The sequence below is a fragment of the Leptinotarsa decemlineata genome, unplaced genomic scaffold (assembly GCF_025532065.1).
Source record: "Leptinotarsa decemlineata unplaced genomic scaffold, Ldec_3_MD MMD2_tig00000026_RagTag_RagTag, whole genome shotgun sequence".
Taxonomy (NCBI): domain Eukaryota; kingdom Metazoa; phylum Arthropoda; class Insecta; order Coleoptera; family Chrysomelidae; genus Leptinotarsa; species Leptinotarsa decemlineata.
The window spans coordinates 3,987,851-4,009,929 of record NW_027412539.1 but is presented as its reverse complement, the minus strand read 5'-3'; the positions used below and the strand labels follow the sequence as shown (position 1 = coordinate 4,009,929).

Genomic DNA, 22,079 nt, shown 5'->3' with positions numbered 1-22,079 from the left:
TGTCTCCCTGAATTTTGTGACCAAATCCAGAACGTGATTTCTGCTTAGGTGTTTACCAGGGTTTTGCTCGTTAAATAAAATTGATGTTCTATTAGCATTTTGGTCGTTGCCAAAAAATAAAGCAATAACTGAAACCCTTTCAGCAGTAGTGTAAGGCATTTTTGAACAAATAACAATACACGATCCGTTTAAACAAAACAATCGAACGATGTACTAATGAAAACTGGGTATTGATTTTAAAAAAGAGATTTTATTTAACAAGAAACTGATAAGAAGAACTGCTCGTTTTTTTTTATTTACGCACCCCTCCGAGGGGGTGCGTACTACAAAAAATCTGATTAGTATGAAAGATGTCGACGTGTCCGAGCTTTTTTAAAAATTTCACTTTGTATATTCAAAAACGGCTCTGTTATGTTTTCGTTGTTACACATTGTATAGATCATGCAAAGAAGTAACTTTCAGAAACGACTGCTTTCATATAAACACGAAAGGAAAAATTACTTTCGAAACAACAACATTGAATTACATACAAACATTTTTTCCTATTTATTGAATACAGTCATCCTCAATGATGGACATCCGATATTTCAGAATAAGACACGTGCCTTTTTAGCCCAATCTGGATAATATTACAAGATGAAGCAGTATTTGATTCAAGCCCAGTCACAGGAATTTCGTTTAAATTAAAAGAGGTATATTTTTAAGAGAGAATAATTTTAGGAAAGAAAGATTTTTGCTCTATTCTCCATCTTTACTCGTATACAAAAAATGTGGGGATCTTCCAAAGAAAAAAGAAAGTAATCGATTTCAGAACTAATTCTTTACAAAGATGTGTAGAAGAAGTAACTTTCAGACACAAACTTTCCCAAAATTCCATCTCTCTTAGAAATTTAATACACTTGTTTTGAGATGAATAACAGAATATCATAAAAGTGGTGGTAACTGATAGGTTATCAATTACTGATCTCGACATTCAAAGGTACGAAGGTATATTTATTTGGCTGAAAAATATTATCATCGTTCACTTTGATTTTTCCACGACTAATTAGGTTGAAAATATTCTCATTTGATTGAAAATCTTGAAAATATAAGCTAACTAACTCAACCAATAAACAAAAAAAAATAACCAACAAAATCTATTGATTTTTTCCCGAGGTACCTACCTGCATAGTTTAATGCCGTGGAAATTAACATGAAATTACTCTCAGATAAGTTATTGATGGAAATGTATCTTTGAAATTCAATTAGTTTGGACTTTCTTTGTCTGATATTATGAAAATATAGTTTAAAAAAACTGAAAAACAGGTTTTTGAAGAACATCGAACTGAATAGTTGAAAATACTTTTTTTTAATCGAAAAATACTAGTATTATTGTCAAAAAAGCGTGGGCGCTAGATATACAAAAAATATGGCACAAAGCGCTCACGCTTTTTTCACGATAATACTAGTATTTTTCGATCGTTATTGTTTTAAGCTTATTTGAAAAAAAATAATTTTCAGGTCGATGTTCTTTAAAGGCGTGTTTTCTAGTTTTTTCAAATTATATTTATTTTTACTTTTTAGTTCGATGTTCTTTATTTTTCACTTTTCAGTTTCATATGCTATAAAAGCGTGTTTCTTAGTTTTTCAAACTATATTTATTTTCCAAATCAATCTATTGATTTGATATGTAATGTCAAGCACCTTAATTCTAATTTTTCAATTTTTTGAAATATTTAAGTACCTGAATTTTTGAGGTGTACATTTCACGATTACGTTTTCATTGTTGAAATCCATATTCTGGTTTGCTTTCAAATAATATAATTAGATGTTAAAATGTTTCTTTCGTTTCGTTCGAAACTTTTTTCTGTGTTAAATCACGGGTAATTGAAAATATTTAAATATCTAAATATTTCATCTGTAGTACGAAATTTCGCTAACACTTATAATTCTTAAAATCCATTTTTCATTTCGATTTTCTTTTGAACAACCTCTCAAGGAGGTTACGTACAGCGCCATCTGCCCGTGAATAGATCAAAAAATATCAAGGAGGTTACGTACAGTACCCTCTGCCCGCGAATAGATAAAAAAATATCAGGGAGGTTACGTACAGCGCCATCTGCCCGCGAATAGAACAAGCAATGATAATGTCGATAATTCTGTCAATACAGATCTCGAGCTTGGGAGTTACAAGCAAGCAAACATACATACATACAAACAGGTGAAGCTAATATAAAGCATGTAAAAATGATTTGAAATCCCCTAAAGAACAGATACAATTTGAAAATTCAGAAGAATAACTGAAAATAACAATTAAAGCAAGTAAAAAAACCCTGAAATGAAATTAGAGTGAAATAAAATACAAGTAAAAAATATAGAAAAATTGAACAAAAAAAAAACAAAAAAAAATAAGTTATGAGATTCCAAGTTACTTCACGACGTTTCGATTTTTAGTATCCACAAGCATCTTCGGGTGATGACTGGAGTAATCCCTCCGAGAGATGACTATTTACGGGTCATTCAAGTACTTCCACCTGTCTCCTCTTTTCTCTTTCCGCTTCACCGGTTTCGAGGGAGATGACCGTTTGGGGGGAGTTAGCCATTTTCGCTTGATTATGGGTTTTCATATGTTGCGTATCTCTACGCCAGCTTGACTGAATACATTATTGGACAGCATGTATGATGCTTCTTTGAATTTCCTCCTCCCTGTGTATCATCTCAACTTGGGACCCCTCGATGTAAGTTGATGGGTCCAAACATGCTCTGCTATTCCTGATTTGTTGGTTTCTCCTCGCTGTATGTGTTTCTTGTGCTTGGCAATGCGAACTTCTTACGGCCTCTTAGTTTCACCGATATATGATTTTCTGCACTCACAGGGTATCCGGTAAATGCAATTCTTGGAATCGCAATCCGCGTTTGGTGGCCTGGTTTTCGTGAGGCTGCTACGGATAGTGTTCCTAGATCTGAAGCTGGTTCTGATGTTGTACTTGGACCCAATTCTTTTTATCATTTCCGATCATCCTCTAATGTAGGGAAGTACAAGCACTGGTTATGACGGGTTCTCTTTCTTGCGAGGCTTGTCATGTCTTTCAGCCAAAGCCTGTTTCACCATCGCTAAGGAGTAGTCATTCCATTGAAGATCTTTTTTGATGATGCCCAGTTCCTTCTCGATACCTTCCTTCGTATTACAGAGCCCAGAAGTACGGTCTAATAGAGTTTTGATGATTCCTCTTTTAGTATACAGGGTGTTCCTTAAACATATGCTAATATTCAAGGAGGTAATTCTTAGACCCATTTTAAGAAAAAAACTTCCTATGGACGTATGTCCTAAACGCCTTAACTTTTGAGATACAGGGTGGCAAAGTTTTCAAAAATAATCAGTTTTTTAATAATAACTGAGATAATTTTGTAGACATCTTTGGCATATTTGGTACATATGTTCCATGCCTCAAGGCGCATTTTCTGATGTACACAAATTTGTATTTTTTCAAACAGTGGCATCCCTACGGGTTTCGCATTGAATATTTATGGGGAAAAAGTACTACGCCAATGCTTTCTTTTCAAAATAAAATCATTTTTGAAATCCTTATTTATTTTTGAGAAAATTTGATCTCCTGGTATTTCTTTGTCCGGCGCATGATTTTCACTCAAAAAAATAAAAATCGCTAGAAAGCAAATTAAGAAATTAGATCAATTCTAAAATGAATGAGAATCTGAAAATTGCTTCATAACGCATTACCAATTCTTTTATAATATTTGAAAACATAATCTGCAAAAAAATAAATTTTTCACAAAAACGAGTTTTATTTTATTTTGTGACAGTAAGTCTAAACGAATAGCACAAATTTGTTAATTAGTAATAATACCAAAACTGATTATAAAAATTGTTGGAAGTGGCCACCTGCACTTAGTATGCATGCTTTCGCCCTTCTACGCATGGAATTACGCACCCGTTCAAATATTCCGGCGTATTTCGTATAGTTCCACACGAGGCAACTATTCGCTCTCTTAAATCTTCTAAAGTATTAACGGGAGTTTTATACACAAGAGTTTTAAGGTGACCCCATTGAAAAAACTAAACTGTTGAGATCGGGGGATCTTGCTGGCCATTGCTGAGGTCCTCCGTGACCTATCCAACGATTAGGATAAACTGTATTTAAATGGTTTCGGACAATTACACTGAAATGAGCAGGGGCGCCATCGTGCATGTACCATATTCGATTCCTTAACGCAAGTGGCACATCTTCCAATAACCCAGGTAAGTCTTCTTCGAGAAAGTGTAAATAAGAACGACCATCAAGGCGTCCTGGTAGAAGAAATGGGCCTATTAGATGATCACCTATAATTCCTGCCCATACATTAACCGAAAATTGGTGTTGGAAATGGGTTTCGGTTATTGCATGGGGATTTTCTTCAGCTCACACATGATTGTTATGGAAATTTTGAATGGCATTCCGAGAAAAATTTGCTTCGTCTGTGAACAAAATTTGTGTCTCCAACTGCGGATTTAGTGCAATACTTTGTAGATACCACTGACTAAAGTTCACACGCTGTGGAAAATCTCTGGGGAGTAATGCCTGCATTCTTGAAATATGGTATGGGTATAACAAAAAATCAACCAAAATACGCCAAACAATTTGATGACAAATATCCAGAGTTCTAGCGATCTTCCTCGTACTCGTCTCAGGATGTTCCTCAATTTCTTGCAGCACCGCTTCCTCAATTTCAGGAGTTCTTACTATACGAGGTCCACCTTCCGGAGTCCCTTTCTTGAAACTACCAGTTTCCCCAAGTCGACGATGAATATTTGAAAAGGTTCGGCTATCTGGTAAGGCACGATTATAATATCTATCCTGATAAATGCGCCTGGCTTCTGTTGCATTACCATCGGCAAGACCATATGCGTAATGCATTTGCGCCATTTCCGCATTTGTATAATTTACCATATTTACTGATATTCAGAAAAACAGCGGACTACCAAAATAACTTCAATAACACTTCAAAATCAATCAAAACGCGCTGTGACAGTTTTTAACACCAACACCTTACTTTAAACCAACATCAATATTAGCTACTGACGTTTGTACATACAGAGAATTCGTTTTTTATTGCTATGGTGGGTACGCTGTTTTTTCTGCATTTAATCTTTAAAAGAAATCACATATCGACAAACTCCATATTTCCAAGAGGTGCAGTAAATAAATTCTGCTACACGTCATTTATTCCAGGATAACTAAATTTATGTTTTCAAAAATTATTAAGCGGTGCTGCGTTATGAGGTAATTTTAATTGAGAAGAGTGCATCTGACAACAAACAAATACCTTTTAGATCCTCAATTATTTTGCAACAAATCTGATCTCTTAGTTTGCTTTCAGTCGATGCACGATACCGCATCAGATTTTTAAGGAATTTATCCTTAAGTAAAGCGATTTTTAATTTTTTGAGCGAAAACCATGCGTCGGACAAAGAAAACACAGCATATCAAATGTGCTCAAAAATGTATGGAGATTTTAAAAATAATTTTTAATTCAAGATAAAGCAGTGGCGTAGTATTTTTTTCGCCAAAAATATACATTTCAAAACTCGTACGTACGCCACTGGCAGAGAAAATTAAGAAAATTGTATATCAGAAAATGCGCCTTGAGACATGGAACATATATACCAAATATGCCTACAAAATTATCTCAGTTATTATTAAAAAACTGATTATTTTTGAAAACTTTGCCACCCTGTATCTCAAAAGTTAAGGCGTTTAGGACATACGTCCATAGGACGTTTTTTCCTTAAAATGGGTCTAAGAATTACCTCCTTAAATATTAGCATGTGTTCAAAAAACACCCTGTATTCTCCTTTAGTCTATTATATTCAGTCTATTCTATTTTTTACTTATATTTTATTTCAATGTGATTTCATTTAAGGATTTTTTTAATTGATATAACCATTATTTTCAGCTATTCCTTCTAATCTTTAATTTGCATTGGTACTTTCAGGGATATCAAATCATTTTATATAATATTAGACAATGGAGTTCTGAACTAATGAAATTAATTATAAAACATTGTAAATGACCATCAAACAAATATCTTTGAAATGTTATACAAATTTTTTAAATATTTAAAAAATATCATATGTTTTCTATTATCCTTCCTCAGTTCCTGTGTGAGTGACATCCAAATTAGGAATGCGATGAAAATTCAGAAGAAGCAAAAAATGTTATGGAAGGAACTGACCAAACTGTCTTTCTACCACTAAAATTCAAATTTCGAAATTCGATGATTCAATTGAAGAGTCGTGTTATTTTGTTTGAATTATTCATGGTATTACCAGAAGCAGCTTTGGAAGTGACAGAAAAGGCATACAAATTATTTTGAAAACCGATAACAACTGCCTCTGGGAAATTTCGCGTTAGTTCATTTGAAGGACGCTGAGGCAAATGATAGTCAGTGTTCATGTATTCCCACTGACTATATGTGATGAATATACAGTGCATTTCTTTAATGTCCCTCCCTTTTATTTTTTGAACGGATGAACTCGAAAAATTGAAATTTGGGACAATGAAATTAATTTATGAATACTTTATTTTGAAGTAAAATTGACTGATGAAACTTTCAAGATGGCGACTGGGCGCCATCTGGGAAAATACAATTGAATGAAAAGGGGAGTCCTCTGATTCATCATTTCGAAGCTCCTGACGAATATTTCACAACCCTGAAATATGAAGTCAATATCTTCAGCTACTACAAAATGGCGGAACATTTAATAATTTCCTGAGGACAAATATATTAATATCGATATTTCTAGAAATATTCCTTTTTATCTAGCATATGGCAATTCTAACGACCTGATAAGTTTTGTTGAGTTATTTTTTGTTTATAAAAACGACAAAAATGTACGACAATGAACATCATTGTTCAGTTACAATATTCTCATTTAGTTTTCGGTTTTACTAGTAGAAAGTTACCACGTCAACAATCTATCAATATTGGGAAACCATATTGTAGGACCTCTATTTATTGATCAAAATTCAACAGGGGAACTATATTTTAATATGCTGAAAACTACTGTTGACCTTCTCATCACTGAAATCCTCGAAGCAAATCCTAATGATTTTGATATGGATATTCTACTTCAACAAGATGGAGCACCACCACATTACTCCAGACAAGTAAGAAACTATTGGGATACTACTTTTCCCGGTCGTTGGATTGGCCGTCAAGGTCCTACGGAATGAACAGCCCGCTTGCCAAATTTGACGCCTTTGGACTTTTTTTATGGGGCTGTTTGAAGCAAAAGGTATATGAAACTGAGCTTGCGTCAATATTGGATATACAGCAGAGAATAATGAATATTTATAGAGATATTGACCCCCCTTTTCATTTAATTTTTTTTCCCAGATGGTGCTCATTCGCTATGTTGGAAGTTTCATTTGTCAATTTCACTTCAAAATGAAGTATTCATGCATTAATTTCATTATCCCAAATTTCAATTTTTTGAGTTTACCCCATCAAAAAATAAAAGGGGGGGGGCATTAAAGAAATGCACTATTTAAGTGCCTATTAAACATTGTATGAAAAACATTTCATGTAGAATAACAATGCAAATATCACAGCAGAGCTTTATTGTAGAATTGTTGCTTATTCCTAAAGAGTCTCTTTGACAATTTTTCTAAAGAACTTATATGTGCTGATACTTCTGAATTTCTAGGGAATGTGATTTTATCATAAAACAGTGAACTTTTCATCAAAGTTAATTTAGGGACAACAAGAAGAAAATATTCATATGTTTTTGACGTGTATCCTAGATTATGTAATTCGTTTGTAATATGTTTTTTGAATGGAAACAATTATCATTATGAAGAACAATAGTAGGTACCGTATAAAATACTATCTTGTGAAAATATTCCAATGGAACTTTCATAGCTCAATTCACAGAATACAGTCAGATTATTTTGAATCGAACTGTTAAAAATACCATCATCAAGTGTTTCTGGTTTTTTCTCGGAAAATAGATTATATTCTATTCTGTTGAAGGCTAACATTATTATAATATTGCCATAAAGTAGGAATGAAAACGGGAATGACAAAGACATTCAGCTGTTTTGAATTTTGAATGCTACAATTATAGCTGGTCTAGTCGTCCTTGTTATAACTAGTCCTTTCTCTACTCTCAAAATTTACGAAAACACTTTTGTAAAAATTACAGAAAATTTTGGGATTACCTAGTTGAATATTCTTCATTTCGTAAAATACGAATACAAATTTACTTACTTAGCATCCAGAATTTGAGTAGTATTCAAACCGGTCATATGCATATCTTTCAACTTGAACTTCAGTTCACCTTGATCTACGTCAACAAGAGAAATATGTGCTGGATCAAAACTGGGTATCTTGTAAGCTTTATCACCTGAAAAAAATTACTGGAATTCATTAATTGAAATCAAATCCTATATACATGTTAACATGTTTACATGTTTGCAAATGTGCAGTTGAAGTTGTTATACATAATTACTTTGTTGAATAGCATTTGAAAGACTGCTCGAAAAGTGTTATGAACAAAATGTGTTACATTTGTTACACATTCTCAAAAATATACAGATAAAGTACTTTTTGATCATTCCGATCATTCCCATATTGATTTCAATTTAAGAGCCACATATCAGCCTATTGGGCATCGTCAGTACCGGACAGGCGGTTCTAGATTGAAGACAGAATGAGAAAAACCATGAAAGTACTTGACAAAAATAGCTGCGTGAACGCAAGCGAAACATATGTGGAATAGGCAATATCTGGTTTGTTGAAGGAGATACACAAAAATGTTCCATACAAAAGTTGTAGGAGTTCATGACAGCTATATTTTGATATAATTTTTAAATATACAGGGTGTTTGGTGTAGGGGCTAAAGACCAAAATTCCATTTTTTAAAATGAGACGCCCTGTATATCATTACATATTCAGATGCTACGTTAAATTCTGATATTATTTCATGTTTGGTTTTTGAAATTCGGTTACGGCGTTGTTGAGTTATTGCTTAAAATGTAAAGTCTTGAGAACGACTATTATTGTTAAAAATATCTCATACAATTATTCTCTCTGCATCAGATCACATGAAAATTAGTCAAAATTTTGGGTGTTCGAAGTAATGGTTTCAATTTTGAGTTGTGGAATTCAGTCAGGAATCATTTTGAATATGAAATAATTGCGAAATTGAAAGAGGTGTATTCGAAAACAAATCTTTAATTAATAACAATGTAAATAATATAACTTGATAAATCATTTCATAAGAATGGTAGGTACCTAGAAATAAGTCATAAAAATTGTTCAAAGTGATGCCCATTAGATATTATACAGGCTTCGAAACGTCGAATCACTTCTCTCGTACAAGTCGCTCTTATAATATCAGGCGTAATATCACTGCACGCTAGTCGAATTTTCATTTTCAGATCATCCACATTCAAAGGAGGAGTAGTGAAAACAATATCTTTTAAATAACCCCAGAGGAAAAAATCAAGCGGTGATAAATCTGGGGAACGAGCCGGCCACCGAATTGGACCCTTATTACCAATCCATCTATTTGGGTACGTTCTATCCAGATATTCAGTAACAACCTGTGAATTGTGAGGAGGGGCACCATCTTGTTGCCACCAAATTCCTTGTCGTTCTGCTATGGGAATATCTTCCATCAACTGGATCAAATCATTTTCTAGAAAATGTAAATATCGCAATCCATTGAGATTTTCATTGAAAAAGTAAGGTCCTATGATGCGGCCATTGAACAATCCACACCATACATTAATACCCCAAGTACTTTGAAAATTACTTTCGCGGACCCAGTGGGGATTTTCTTGAGACCAATAGTGACTGTTATGTCGATTCACAACCCCATTATTGTGGAATCGCGATTCATCGCTCCACAAAATTTGACTGAATATGTTAGGACTTTCATGTAATATTACCTGAATACAAGTAATGAATTCAAGTCGTCGTTCAAAGTCCGTGGGTTTCAAACCTTGTACCAACTGAATTTTGAATGGGTGGTATTTATTTTCTTTCAGAATTCTCTGTACATTAGATTTACTCACACCGACTTCTTCTGCAAGAGTACGGATAGAAACATGTGGATGAATAATAATATAAGCCAACACATTGATCTCTAAATCTTCAGTTCTAACAGATCTCGTATGATGACGATGCTTTATAGTAGAAGGAAATGACCCAGTTCGCAATTTTTCTACAACTCTCGAAAAAGTCATTCGTGACGGAATGGGTCTTTCTGGAAAACGTTCTTGGTATAGACGTTGTGCTTGACGGCAGTTTTTCTGACATTCCCAAAAATTAATAACATATCAATGCAATCACTTGGACTAAACGCGAAAGGCATACTCTGGAGTTTTCGCACAAAGAACACAGTTACTGTTTTGCAAAGAATCACTGAATCGAACTGACAAGTGGATACAATTCAACAACATTTGTTACTATGGCATCAACAAGCATAAGCTACTTGATGAAATTGTGCAATATAAAGCAATTCACCCTCAAGTTAGTCACATTCTCAAGAATTTCAATATTATATTCAACTGATATCGATATCGTATCGTAGAGGTGAGAATAATGGTTTGTATTCAGTAGTAGTCTAGTTCAATTTAATAAAAGATATAGACTGGATTCGTGTACGAGTAAATAAGTTTTTTGAAACTTTATATTTAAGGAAAAGTGCAATAACTCAACAACGCCGTAACCGAATTTCAAAAACCAAACATGAAATGATATCAGAATTTAACGTAGCATCTGAATATCTAATGATATACAGGATGTTCTATTTTAAAAAATGGAATTTTGGTCTGTAGCACCTACACCAAACACCCTGTATATTTAAAAATTATATCAAAATATAGCTCTCATGAACTGCTAAAACTTTTGTATAAAACATTTTGTGTATCTCCTTCAACAAATCAGATATTGCCTGTCACATAAAATGTGGGACACCCGGTATATATATATATATATATATATATATATATATATAGTTGAAGGACAGTCTTTGCTGACTAGTTAAGAACAAAACTTGGGAATTTCTTTGGGTGAACAGCAGAACGGAAGTGTACTCTTATAACACAAGTTATTCCAATATTTCGATAAAATTTATTATCATCTTCAGGGAAAAGCTACAAATGTTTTATGGTGATAATACAATATGAAAAAGTTTTTTTTTTTTTAATAATGATATATTTTTTTTTTTTTTTAACAACTTACTGTTAGTGAGGTTGGCCGTGTCGAAAAGAATGTTATATCTAAACAATTGAAACATGTCAATACAATAAAATAGTCATCAAGTCAAAAGAGGTAGACACCTCACTGGATACAAAGAAGAATAATGAATTAAAACTTTTAATAAAAATCGTTATTTGTTTTAAAATTATGGGAATACCGGTAAACGCCATGTGCATTCAGAAACAAGAGAGAGGGGCACAAGACAGTTGACATTTTGACAATGACAGTTGTCATGTCATTATATTATAAAGGTGTGTTAGTTTCTAAATGATAACAATCTGGAACACAAAGGGAACTGATTATGGAACAAGTGTGATCAGAGACATCTGCTGTTCTGTAAGTAAATAAATGAGAGAAAATCCACAAAATCAAATATATTAATTAATTAACAAAATCCTCAGTGGTCTTGAGGAATGGAATGAAGAAAATATTTTATCAAAATAAAACCCTGCCTTAGGGAGGTTGGAAGTTTTGTTGAAACAATATCAAATATTATGAATTTATATTGGAGAAGAGAACCCAGAATTATTGTTCATTTGGAAATTATGTAAATTTTTATCAATGTCTAATAAGAAGGCATAGATTCCACTGAGATGATCAATGTCAGACCTTTTATTAAGGCAGTTATCTGATTGTAATATGAAAGACATTTCCAAAAACAATCTTTTAGATGTATTTCTTTCAGTTGATAAAATTTTTGCTGAATTAAAGTTCATGTTATGACCTTCTTTGTAAACATGATTGCTGAGAGCACATCTCTCAGGATGTAATCTACTGTCACTCTTATGTGACGAGATTCTGTCTTTTAGTAATCTTGACGTTTGACCAATATATTCACTACTACAATTTAGACAAGGAATGGAATAAATTAGATTAGACTGAAGGTCTAATAAGAGTACACTTCCGTTCTGCTGTTCACCCAAAGAAATTCCCAAGTTTTGTATATATATATATATATATATATATATATATATATATATATATATATATATATATATATATATAACTTAAAAAAAAGTCCATCAGAGACAATTTTGGTGATCTTGGTGGCCAATAATCTTCCCAATCTCGTCCTATCACTTTGCCCCTAAACATCTGACTAAGACACTATTCCACTTGTACCGTTTGGTGGATCGGTGCCCCGTAAAGCTGGTAGCACTTAGAGGCAAATTATCCAAAACTTCAGACAACTGATTCATAATGAAATTTCTGTACATGTCTGAGTTCAAATTTTCTCTAAAAAAATATGGTCCATATAAATATGGTGCGATATCATTTTCTCAGTACCTACCTTTTTTTACCGACATGTTGCATTAGTTTTGTAATGTTCAAAATCACGAAGTTTCATATCATGTTTAGTACAAATCGCTAGGAAGAAAGTATTTTGAATAGTTATGAAATTGTAGGTCATTGTTTGGTTTACAGAAAATTATGATATTTCGGGATAGTTTGTAACTGAATTATTGGTCAGAAAAATAATCAAACTGGATACAAATCTATTAAAAAATGGAATACGAGTGTAATAAGAATGAAAAAAATACGTTTATTTGATTACTAACACATTAACGTCCAAACATTGAACATCCAAATCAGTTTAATAATGAAATTGAAAAACTAGATGAACTTTACAATAATACGTGTAATTGATGACTTGTTTATTTTGTGGTAGTTCATGATCACTTTAATGAAATGAATAAAAAAACCTTTGTCTAATTACCACTAGTTAATTTTATTTATAGGTCCTATTATCAAGTTTGAAACTAAAATGTGAAGTTTTCAGGTAAGATGGAAGGACAGATAATTGAACGAACCAGGCTGCCACCTGGGTTAAACCCAAATTCGGTCATATAAATGAAATTAACTATATAGTGTTAATTAGACGAAAGTGTTTTCATTCATTTCATGCAAGTGGACTTTGCAATAACAAAGACGAATTTCTGGAGGTGTATTAATTTCTTTCTCTGGTAACAGGCCAATGCGGGTATTTTTAGGGCAAGATATGACATTGGAGTCTCGTATTCATCAAAATTATAAAATTTGAATCAATGTTCGTTCGAATCGATAGAACGAAAGAAAAAATTTAAAAAAATGGAAAAAGTCCAAGTGACAGTGAAGTCCAAATTTCGAGGGAGGGTATAAAATTGGAAACTTAGCAATTTTTTGTCATTTTTCGTATTTTACAAAAAGAATCTTATTTTTTGAGGATTTTCGACAAAAATCTCAAATTTGATAGGTTTAGAGTAGCAGATGACAAAAGGAAAGAGGTTGTCCTTTACTCATGTTATTGACCTACATATATGTCACATAGAGGCCAACTGTTGAGCATTAAAAAATATATATACAGAGAAAATTCATTACATATTTTATTACATACCTCTTATCAAAAATGGGATCGCATCATTTCCTCGTTGTTTTGCACATTCGTTTAGATTTGGATCGCTTTTTCTACATGGTGTAATATAGGGAGCTGAAAAGAAATTTGTACTATAAATTTGAATAATTTTCTGTTTAGTTGATTACGAATTGAAATTTGGAGCCCCAAATTGAAGTTTCAATTGATCTAACTTTTTATTAATTTGGGTTGGTTGTAAGTCATTGTAACTTTTCGTACTTCCAGTTCACCCAATATACAATCTTTACTTCTATTGGTTCATTTCAGTTTCTGATTCGATTGATATGTGCTGGACTTACAGAGGGTCGCCCGGTGAGATACCATTGCAGCATGCAGTTGTTTTCGAGACAGCGTCGATTTCAAAGATGGAAGTAGGATGGAATTAAAAGTTAGGGTTGAGATTCTGACAGTCTTCTGGGTTCTTCTACCATAGTATGCAATGAATTTGCATGATTACTATAGTTCCTAATAGACCTAGTAGTGACAGAAAAAACAGAAACATCAAGGATTTGATATACCGGCAGCAGGAGGTTGCATATCTTAATGAGGATTTGAAAGTGATTCCGAATTGGGGTGAAAGTAACCAGGTTCAATTCAATGCAACAAAAACCAGGCATCAGTTTTCTTCAAGAAGATAAATGTCTCTGAGCCAGATATACTGATATCAGGTCAGACAATTCCGCTTTCTGCTTCGATAAGCTTGTTAGGGGTTAAAATGGACACCAATATGTCTCGGAACAATCATGTCGCTGGAATTGCAAAGGCTACATCTCCAAAGCTTGGAACACTGTTCCGGACCAGAGAACTGTACACACCTCAGCAACTTTTGATGCTTTATAAAGCTCAGATCAGACCTTCTTTGGAGTATTGCTCTCAAGTATGGAGCTCTGCCCCCAAACATGCCCTGAAGTTTCTGGATTTCATCCAGAAAAGAGCCATCCGCCTGATTGGAGACGCCTAGATCAGGTGCAACCTTGATAGCCTGGAACATCGAAGAAAAGTTATAGATTTGTCTGTCTTCTATAGATACTTTCACGGAAGGTGTTCAAGGGACTTAGCACATTTGATTCCACCAAGAGCAGTACATATCAGCAAAACGCAACGGACTATGGCTGCTCATCGTTTTTAGGTTCAACTCAGTACACCTCGAACTTCACTCTTTGAGAACTCTTTCATCTGAAGAACTTCATTCATGAGAAATAAACTTTCTGAAAACGTTTTTCCAAATGAATATAATCTCCAGCGATTTAAATACAATGTGAATCGCTACTTTTGCTCAGGCACCGCTCTGAGAGCACCTTAATGATTCTCCTGTAGTGCTTTTATTTTGTCCTTGAAAAAAACAACAACATCTGCAAATGAATTGTCTTTATAATCTGACACTCGCCAAAAGCAAAGTCAGTGCTGAAACAAAGCTGGTCAAATTTTTATATCCAGAGTACAATTTCCATTTCGAAATTAGGCATCACTTTAAAATTTCATACTTTATTCGAAGTGACCTCTCTTTCCAACAAAAGGAAAAATGTAACCTCAAAACATCGATTTCATCTAGTTCAAGATTAACATCACCAAGGATTACTGGATATAAAATATGTCTATCACCCCTTTGATGACATTTATATTTTTGTTATTTCAGTGTCTACAATATGAACTAATTGAAATTTTCATTTATTAGTGATGAGATAGGTGGTGAAGCTGATACTTTCGCGAAATTACTTCTATATAGTACTGTAATGAATCTGAAGCCGGCCCTGACCGATATCTCACCCAGCGAATAAACATGACATCACCGCGAAAGAAGCAGTCTGACTCGCCGAAAAAATACTAGGCGAGTGCAGAGACCAGTAGATAGAGCAGAAAATAAAGATTTCAAACAGTGAAAGTAAATTGAGTGGCAAGTGTTGTAGATGAATTAGTTTGCGATATTGAAATATTGTTAGAAATAAATTTGTTCAGGACAGTAAATTCTTTAATTCGTTACAATTGGTGATCAGAAGTTGATTTTGGAAATAAATTTGTGAGCGCTTGGTGGACACTCTTTGTATTACGGTGAAATTGACTATAAGACTTATTTGTTCGCGTAGGGACTGGTGATTCTTTAGGAAAAAAATCAGTATTTCAGAGAGAGATTATGGGATAACTTGATTGAATCAGGAGAAGATCCCGAAACATATTTATTCGAAGTTTCTGGGGGTGATTTGAATTAAATAATGAGCAAACTCAATGGACTTCAACAAGAGAAGCTTCTGGAAAATGTGAAAAGCTTGGAAGATACATTTCTAGAAAATTCGAAGAGTTTGGAAGACAAGCTTCTGGAGAATTTGAAAAGTTTGGGAAATAAATTCCTAGAGAATTCGAATAGCTTGAAGGAAGAATTCCTAGAGAATACAGAAGGCTTGAAGTAGTGTGGCGAGCCTACTCTAAGAAACGATAGGAACCATCGAGACAGAGATAGATAAAATCAGGAAGAAAATGAACTCAGAAGTAGAGGAAATCACAGGCGGAGTTCAGACAGAAATCTGCGACATGAAGGAAACAATTAGCAAGTTGCGAAACCAAATCGTTAATTCTGCCCACCCCACAGAAACGGTTACTGAAAACACAATTCCGGAACTGAAAGATGTCAAAGTCAGTTCTAAACCAGGAAAGCTCTCCATGAAACCACCACAGTTCGACGAAAAAACTCCTTGGGCAAATTACCGTCGACAATTCAAAGCTGCGGCCAGAGCGAATGGATGGAATGCAGGAGAAAAGGCGGTAGCATTAACACTGGCGTTGCGTGGAGAATCAACGAATATTTTGCAAACCCTCACGGCCCAAGAACAGGAAGACTATGACCAACTCATAAAGCCTCTTGAGCTACGGTATGGACAGGCACACCTAGAACACGTTTACCATTCACAGCTGAAGAACCGCTGCCAGAAATCAGGAGAATCTCTACAGGAGTTCGAAGCCGATATAACTCGATTGGTTCGTCTGGCATATCCTGCTACACCGAAAAATGTAATGGAGCGGTTAGCAGTTCAGGCATTCTTGGATGGACTTCGCGATCAAGAAACGAGGCAGGCCTTGACGTTAGCTCATCCTGAGCTATCGAGAAAGATGGACAAGTACCTGCTGATATTGAGGCCACCATCAGAAAAGTAATGAAAGAAGTGTTGCCTGAGAGAAAACAAATAAGATGCTGGAACTGTGGGAAAATTGGACATGTGCATAGCAAATGTCCAGCTTTCAAAGAATCGACACCAAATCTGGAAAACTAATGGGGGTCAGTGAGGAGGGGCAATCGTCGGCCTGTACTCAGCAAGTCTCCGTAAAAAACGCAAAGGTGTTTTCGTAGACGGCCTCATCAACAACGAGCCTTGCACCATGCTGCTAGATACAGGTGCGACGAGAACCATTCTTGGGCCAACCTTTGTCAAAGCATCGGCAAGAATTGAACCGTCAAGCTGGAAGCTACGCATCGCAACACGGGAGCTAGCCACTGTACTTGGAGAAGTACCAATTAAATTGGTGTTGGGCAGCACTAGATTGAACCATCGTGCATTGGTGGCGGACATCTAGAACGATGCGATTATTGGAATGGACATAATGAGTTCCAGAGGGTTTGAGCTGAATTTTCAAGATGACGTCCTACGTGTCGGCGGAGAAGAGCTGGTGCTTCATGGAAGAAGCGAAGAGACGATCCGGGTACTGTTGGCTGAAGACGTGTGCGTACCTGAAAGGGCTGAAATCATCCTGGAGGTTTGCTTGGACGGAAGTGCGAGCAGCGGCAAGGTGGTAATGTTCACGATGAGAAAATTGGACGAGAAATCGCACTGGGAAAGACCCTGTTGCGTGTTGATAAAGTTGTGCCGGTCAGGGTCATGAATGTCAACTACTTTCCTGTGACCTTGAAAAAAGGAACAATTCTGGGGCACTGTTCGTCCATTTCCTCTGTGATACGGAGTGTACGCAGTTGTGTTAGCCAAGCCAACAACTTGCCTAAAGAGTTGGAAAAGTTGATTAACATTTCCTCCAAGGACATACCACCAACTCACCGATCGAATCTGAGGGAGTAAGTTAAGAATGTGGTTCAGCATAGAATTGACACTGGGAATGCCCAACCAATCCGGCAATCAGCCTGGAGACTCCCTTCTGGCCAAGAAAGAAGAGGCAGACAAGATAGCCAGCGATATGGAAAAAGAAGAAGTCATCGAACCTTCTGACAGCTCGTGGTCTTCCCCAATCATATTAGCGAGCTTCCACCATCGGCTCAGAATTGTAGCAATTCACGGTTATGCCATTCGAGCTTTGTAATGCTCCAGCGACCTTCGAGAGATTGATGGAGACGGTTCTCAAGGGACCCTCATGGAAGACGTGTCTAGTGTATCCCGACGATATAATCGTGGTCGGAAAATCATTTGACGATCACTTGAAAAATCTGGAGGAGGTATTCATGCATCTGAGGAGTGCTGGCGTTTGCCCACATCGCCAAACCATTGACTCGACTCACAGAATGGCAGATCCAGTTCCAGTGGTTTGAGGAATGCCAAGACTAATCCAAAAAGTTGAAAAGAGCTTTGATCAACGCTCCTGTTTTGAGCTATCCCCTACCGGACGGAAAGTTCATTTTAGATACGGACGCCAGCAACGTTGGACTTGGAGCAGTCCTTTATCAGATGCAGGATGAACAGGAGAAAGTTATTGGCTGCTTCGGCAAAACGCTCAGTAAACCAGAGCGCAATTATTGTGTCATCAGGAGAGAGCTGTTGGCCGTTGTCAAAGGTGAAGAGCATTTCTAAAAATACGTGTATGGAAAAATATTTCTGTTGAGAACGGACCATACAGCTCTCAAATGGCTTCTGCAGTTCAAAAATCCCGAGGGCAAAGTAGCGCGCTAGATTGAGAGACTTCAAGAATTTTACTTTGAAACAGAATATCGAGCTGAAACTAACCATAAAAACACAGATACCCTGTCACGAAGACCATGCTCCGATGACTGCTCACATTGCCGACGAGCAGAAGAGAAGGAAGCAGCTATTTGTAGAACTACAGCTGTAGACACTTGGGAGGACAATAGGATCAAGGAAGATCAAGAGAAAGATTCAGATCATGGTTTAGTCATCGGATAAAAAAAATCGAATACCATCGTGGTAATAGGTAGCAGGTTATTCGCCAGCGGTTAGGTCCTACTGGACCCAATGGAACTTCCTTACCATAGAAAACGGGGTTCTGAAGCGGGTGTTACAGTCTAAAGACGGTGGAGAAGGCGCCAGACAGTGGTACACAGGAACAGACGACAGAAGGGACTCAAAGGAATTCATGATGAAGTCACTGAAGGACATCTGGGAGTAACGAAGATCCTCCAGAAAGTGAGACAACGGTTTTACTGTGTTAATTATCAAGCCGACGTCAAGGACTAGTGCAGAAAATGTGCTGTATGTGCTGCCATTAACGGACCTCGGATACGACCGAAACTCCAATGCGCCAGTATAACTTGGGTAGTCCATTTGCGAGAAGCGCAATCGACATCGCCAGCCCGTTCCCAGAATCCCACCATAGGAACAAATACATCTTGCTTAATATGGACAACTTCAGTAAGTGGGCAGCCTACGTCCTGCCCAACCAGGAAGCCTTTACCGTCTCTGACGTCCTGTCGATTCGGTGTCCCATTGGAGCTGCATTCGCACCAGGGCAGAAATTTCGAGTCCAACTTGTTCCAAGAAATATGTAAACTGTTGGACATTCGAAAGACCAGACCCACAGCCACATCCACAGTCCGATGGAATGGTGGAACGAATGAATAAAACCATAAACCGCCACTTGTCCGTGGTCTCTGACCATCAAAGAGACTGGGACCAGTACCTCCACCTGTTCACCGACTTCATCGACGGAACCGTTTCTATTCGTCAAAGCGGTAACAGTAGATGCTATTATATCAAAGAAAAATTGAAAATATAATGAATACTTTTTATTCAATATCGGAAATGAAAACTGCTCTTTGTAAACTTTACATAGAAAATACAGTGAATTTTTATGATGTTCCTTTTATGTCGACTTATCTGGTCCTCTCTTGTCAAGAGAACTCGAAGAACGACCAACCAAACTTGTATCGTATGAAAGAGACAAGACTGACTAAAAAAGTTTGTTTCATAAACTACACCTCACGATTTGATCTCCACAAACTTAAAGTTTATATAATAAAATACATATATATATATATATATATATATATATATATATATATATATATATATATATATATATATATATGTATATATATAATCTAGAAAGGTTAATGCAATGAAGCTGCTGAAAAATAGGCTGAAACAGCTGTCTATCGGTGGCACTTAAATTGAAATCAATATGGGAATGATCAAGAAAGTACGTATCTATTTATATATATATATATATATATATATATATATATATATATATATATATATATATATATATATATATATATATATATATATATATAAATAGATAAGTACTCTTTGATCATTCCCATATTGATTTCAATTTAAGAGCCACCGGTATACAGCTGTTTCAGCCTATTGGGCATCGTCAGTACCGGGCAGGTACTGACGATGTCACACCAATAGGTGGTTCCACTTATGTTTCGCTTGCGTTTACGCAGCTATTTTTATCAAGTACTTTCTTGGTTTTTTCTCATTTTGTCTTCAATCGAGGACCGCCTGCCCGGTACTGACGATGCCCAATAGGCTGAAACAGCTGTATACCGGTGGCTCTTAAATTGAAATCAATATGGGAATGATCAAAGAGTACTTATCTATTTATTTTTTGATTTTCATGGAATTATTTTCCAGCAGCTTGACTGCATTAACCTTTCTAGATTATATATATATATATATATATATATATATATATATATATATATATATATTTATATATATATATATATATATATATATATATATATATATATATATACTGACTTGTTCTATATCATTGAGTTATGATCCAGAAGAACCAATAAAATATTATTATTATTATTATTATTATTATTATATATATATATATATATATATATATATATATATATATATATAATCTAGAAAGGTTAATGTCTATCGGTGGCACTTAAATTGAAATCAATATGGGAATGATCAAGAAAGTGCGTATCTATTTATATATATATATATATATATATATATATATATATATATATATATATATAATCAATATAACAAACTTAAAGTTTGTGGAAATCAAATGGTGAGGTGTAGTTTATGAAATAACTATGGATCTACTTGGTAATCGAAACACGTGTCGAGGTGTTATATATATATATATATATATATATATATATATATATATATATATATATATATATATATATATATAATAATCAATATAACAAACTTAAAGTTTGTGGAAATCAAATCGTGAGGTGTAGTTTATGAAATAACTATGGATCTACTTGGTAATCGAAACACGTGTCGAGGTGTTGAAAATAATGGTTTGTTGTTGGGATGAAATTCCCGTAATATTCAATGATGTAGGAAGTTACTATATTCATGATCTTTTGATATCACTGTATAATGATGACGAAAAAGTTATAACTTTCCAATATTTTTGTGCACTTATTCAGTTCAACTGAATTGATAATACAGTCGTACTGAATATATCATACTCATGGTATCAATTAAGCTAGTAAATATAAACAAATTACAGATTGAAAAATAAAATACTCACGTAACTGTTTTGAATTAACTGAAGGTACTACCAATCCCAAGGCAAAGAGGAAGAGAAGCAGCAGCAGAGTCATAGCGGAACACATATGATAATGAAGACTCGACTGACCAGCTCTGTAAATAAACCTAAAGACATATCTGGATGATCTTGAATCATACTTCAATTGTTTTGTTCTCACTTTTCACATACAGCAATTGAACGTTTGTTGTTTGATCGACCTTGTCACTTTGTGTGAATATGAATAAATAACAATTAACTGTGTTGATCAACTTATGCCGACTGACTCGACTTGGAAAAACTAACTGAATCGACCTGCTTTCGTATTGCAACACTATATTCAATCTTGTCTGACCAGTTTTTTGAAGCCATGATAAATACACATTTCAGAAATTCAAATGTAAATAAACTATGTTCACTCACGTGATATTATTGTTTGAATAATAAACAGGCAATCATAAGTGAAGACAAAGGACGGCGATGTTGCTTCCAATTTATTATATATGTAAAAACTAATTGTTTTATATGTTCAAATATTTTATTTCGCGAACAGGTTGGTAAGGAGGATAGAATAGTAACGAATAGTTTTTGGGAAAGAATGCTTTTTGCTTTCTTTTTCTTTCTCTTCATACAAAAAAATATGGGAATCTACCAAAGAAAGGAAGAAAGCAAATAATTTCAAAATATTCTCTATACAAAACTATTTGGTTCATAGAAATAAATAACATTCAGGCACAAACTG

The 22,079-nt window shown here is 35.0% G+C and overlaps 1 protein-coding gene across 2 annotated transcripts in view; it reads right to left on the bottom strand.

Moving 5' to 3' along the window:
* The window catches only part of LOC111507924 (protein takeout), a 41,072-nt gene extending 19,390 nt beyond the window's left edge, over positions 1–21,682 (bottom strand). Inside the window, exons 1-4 of one of the 2 annotated variants that reach the window (XM_023163312.2) lie at positions 21,519–21,682; positions 21,341–21,465; positions 13,622–13,714; positions 8,248–8,383 (exon numbers count right to left, since the gene is read on the bottom strand). In XM_023163312.2, coding sequence (XP_023019080.2) covers positions 8,248–8,383; positions 13,622–13,714; positions 21,341–21,425 — 314 coding nt within the window. In that variant the 5' untranslated portion in view covers positions 21,426–21,465; positions 21,519–21,682. The remainder of the gene's footprint in view (positions 1–8,247; positions 8,384–13,621; positions 13,715–21,340; positions 21,466–21,518) is intronic. The other variant, XM_023163320.2, reaches the window with a different exon arrangement.
* Positions 21,683–22,079: the final 397 nt, after the last annotated feature.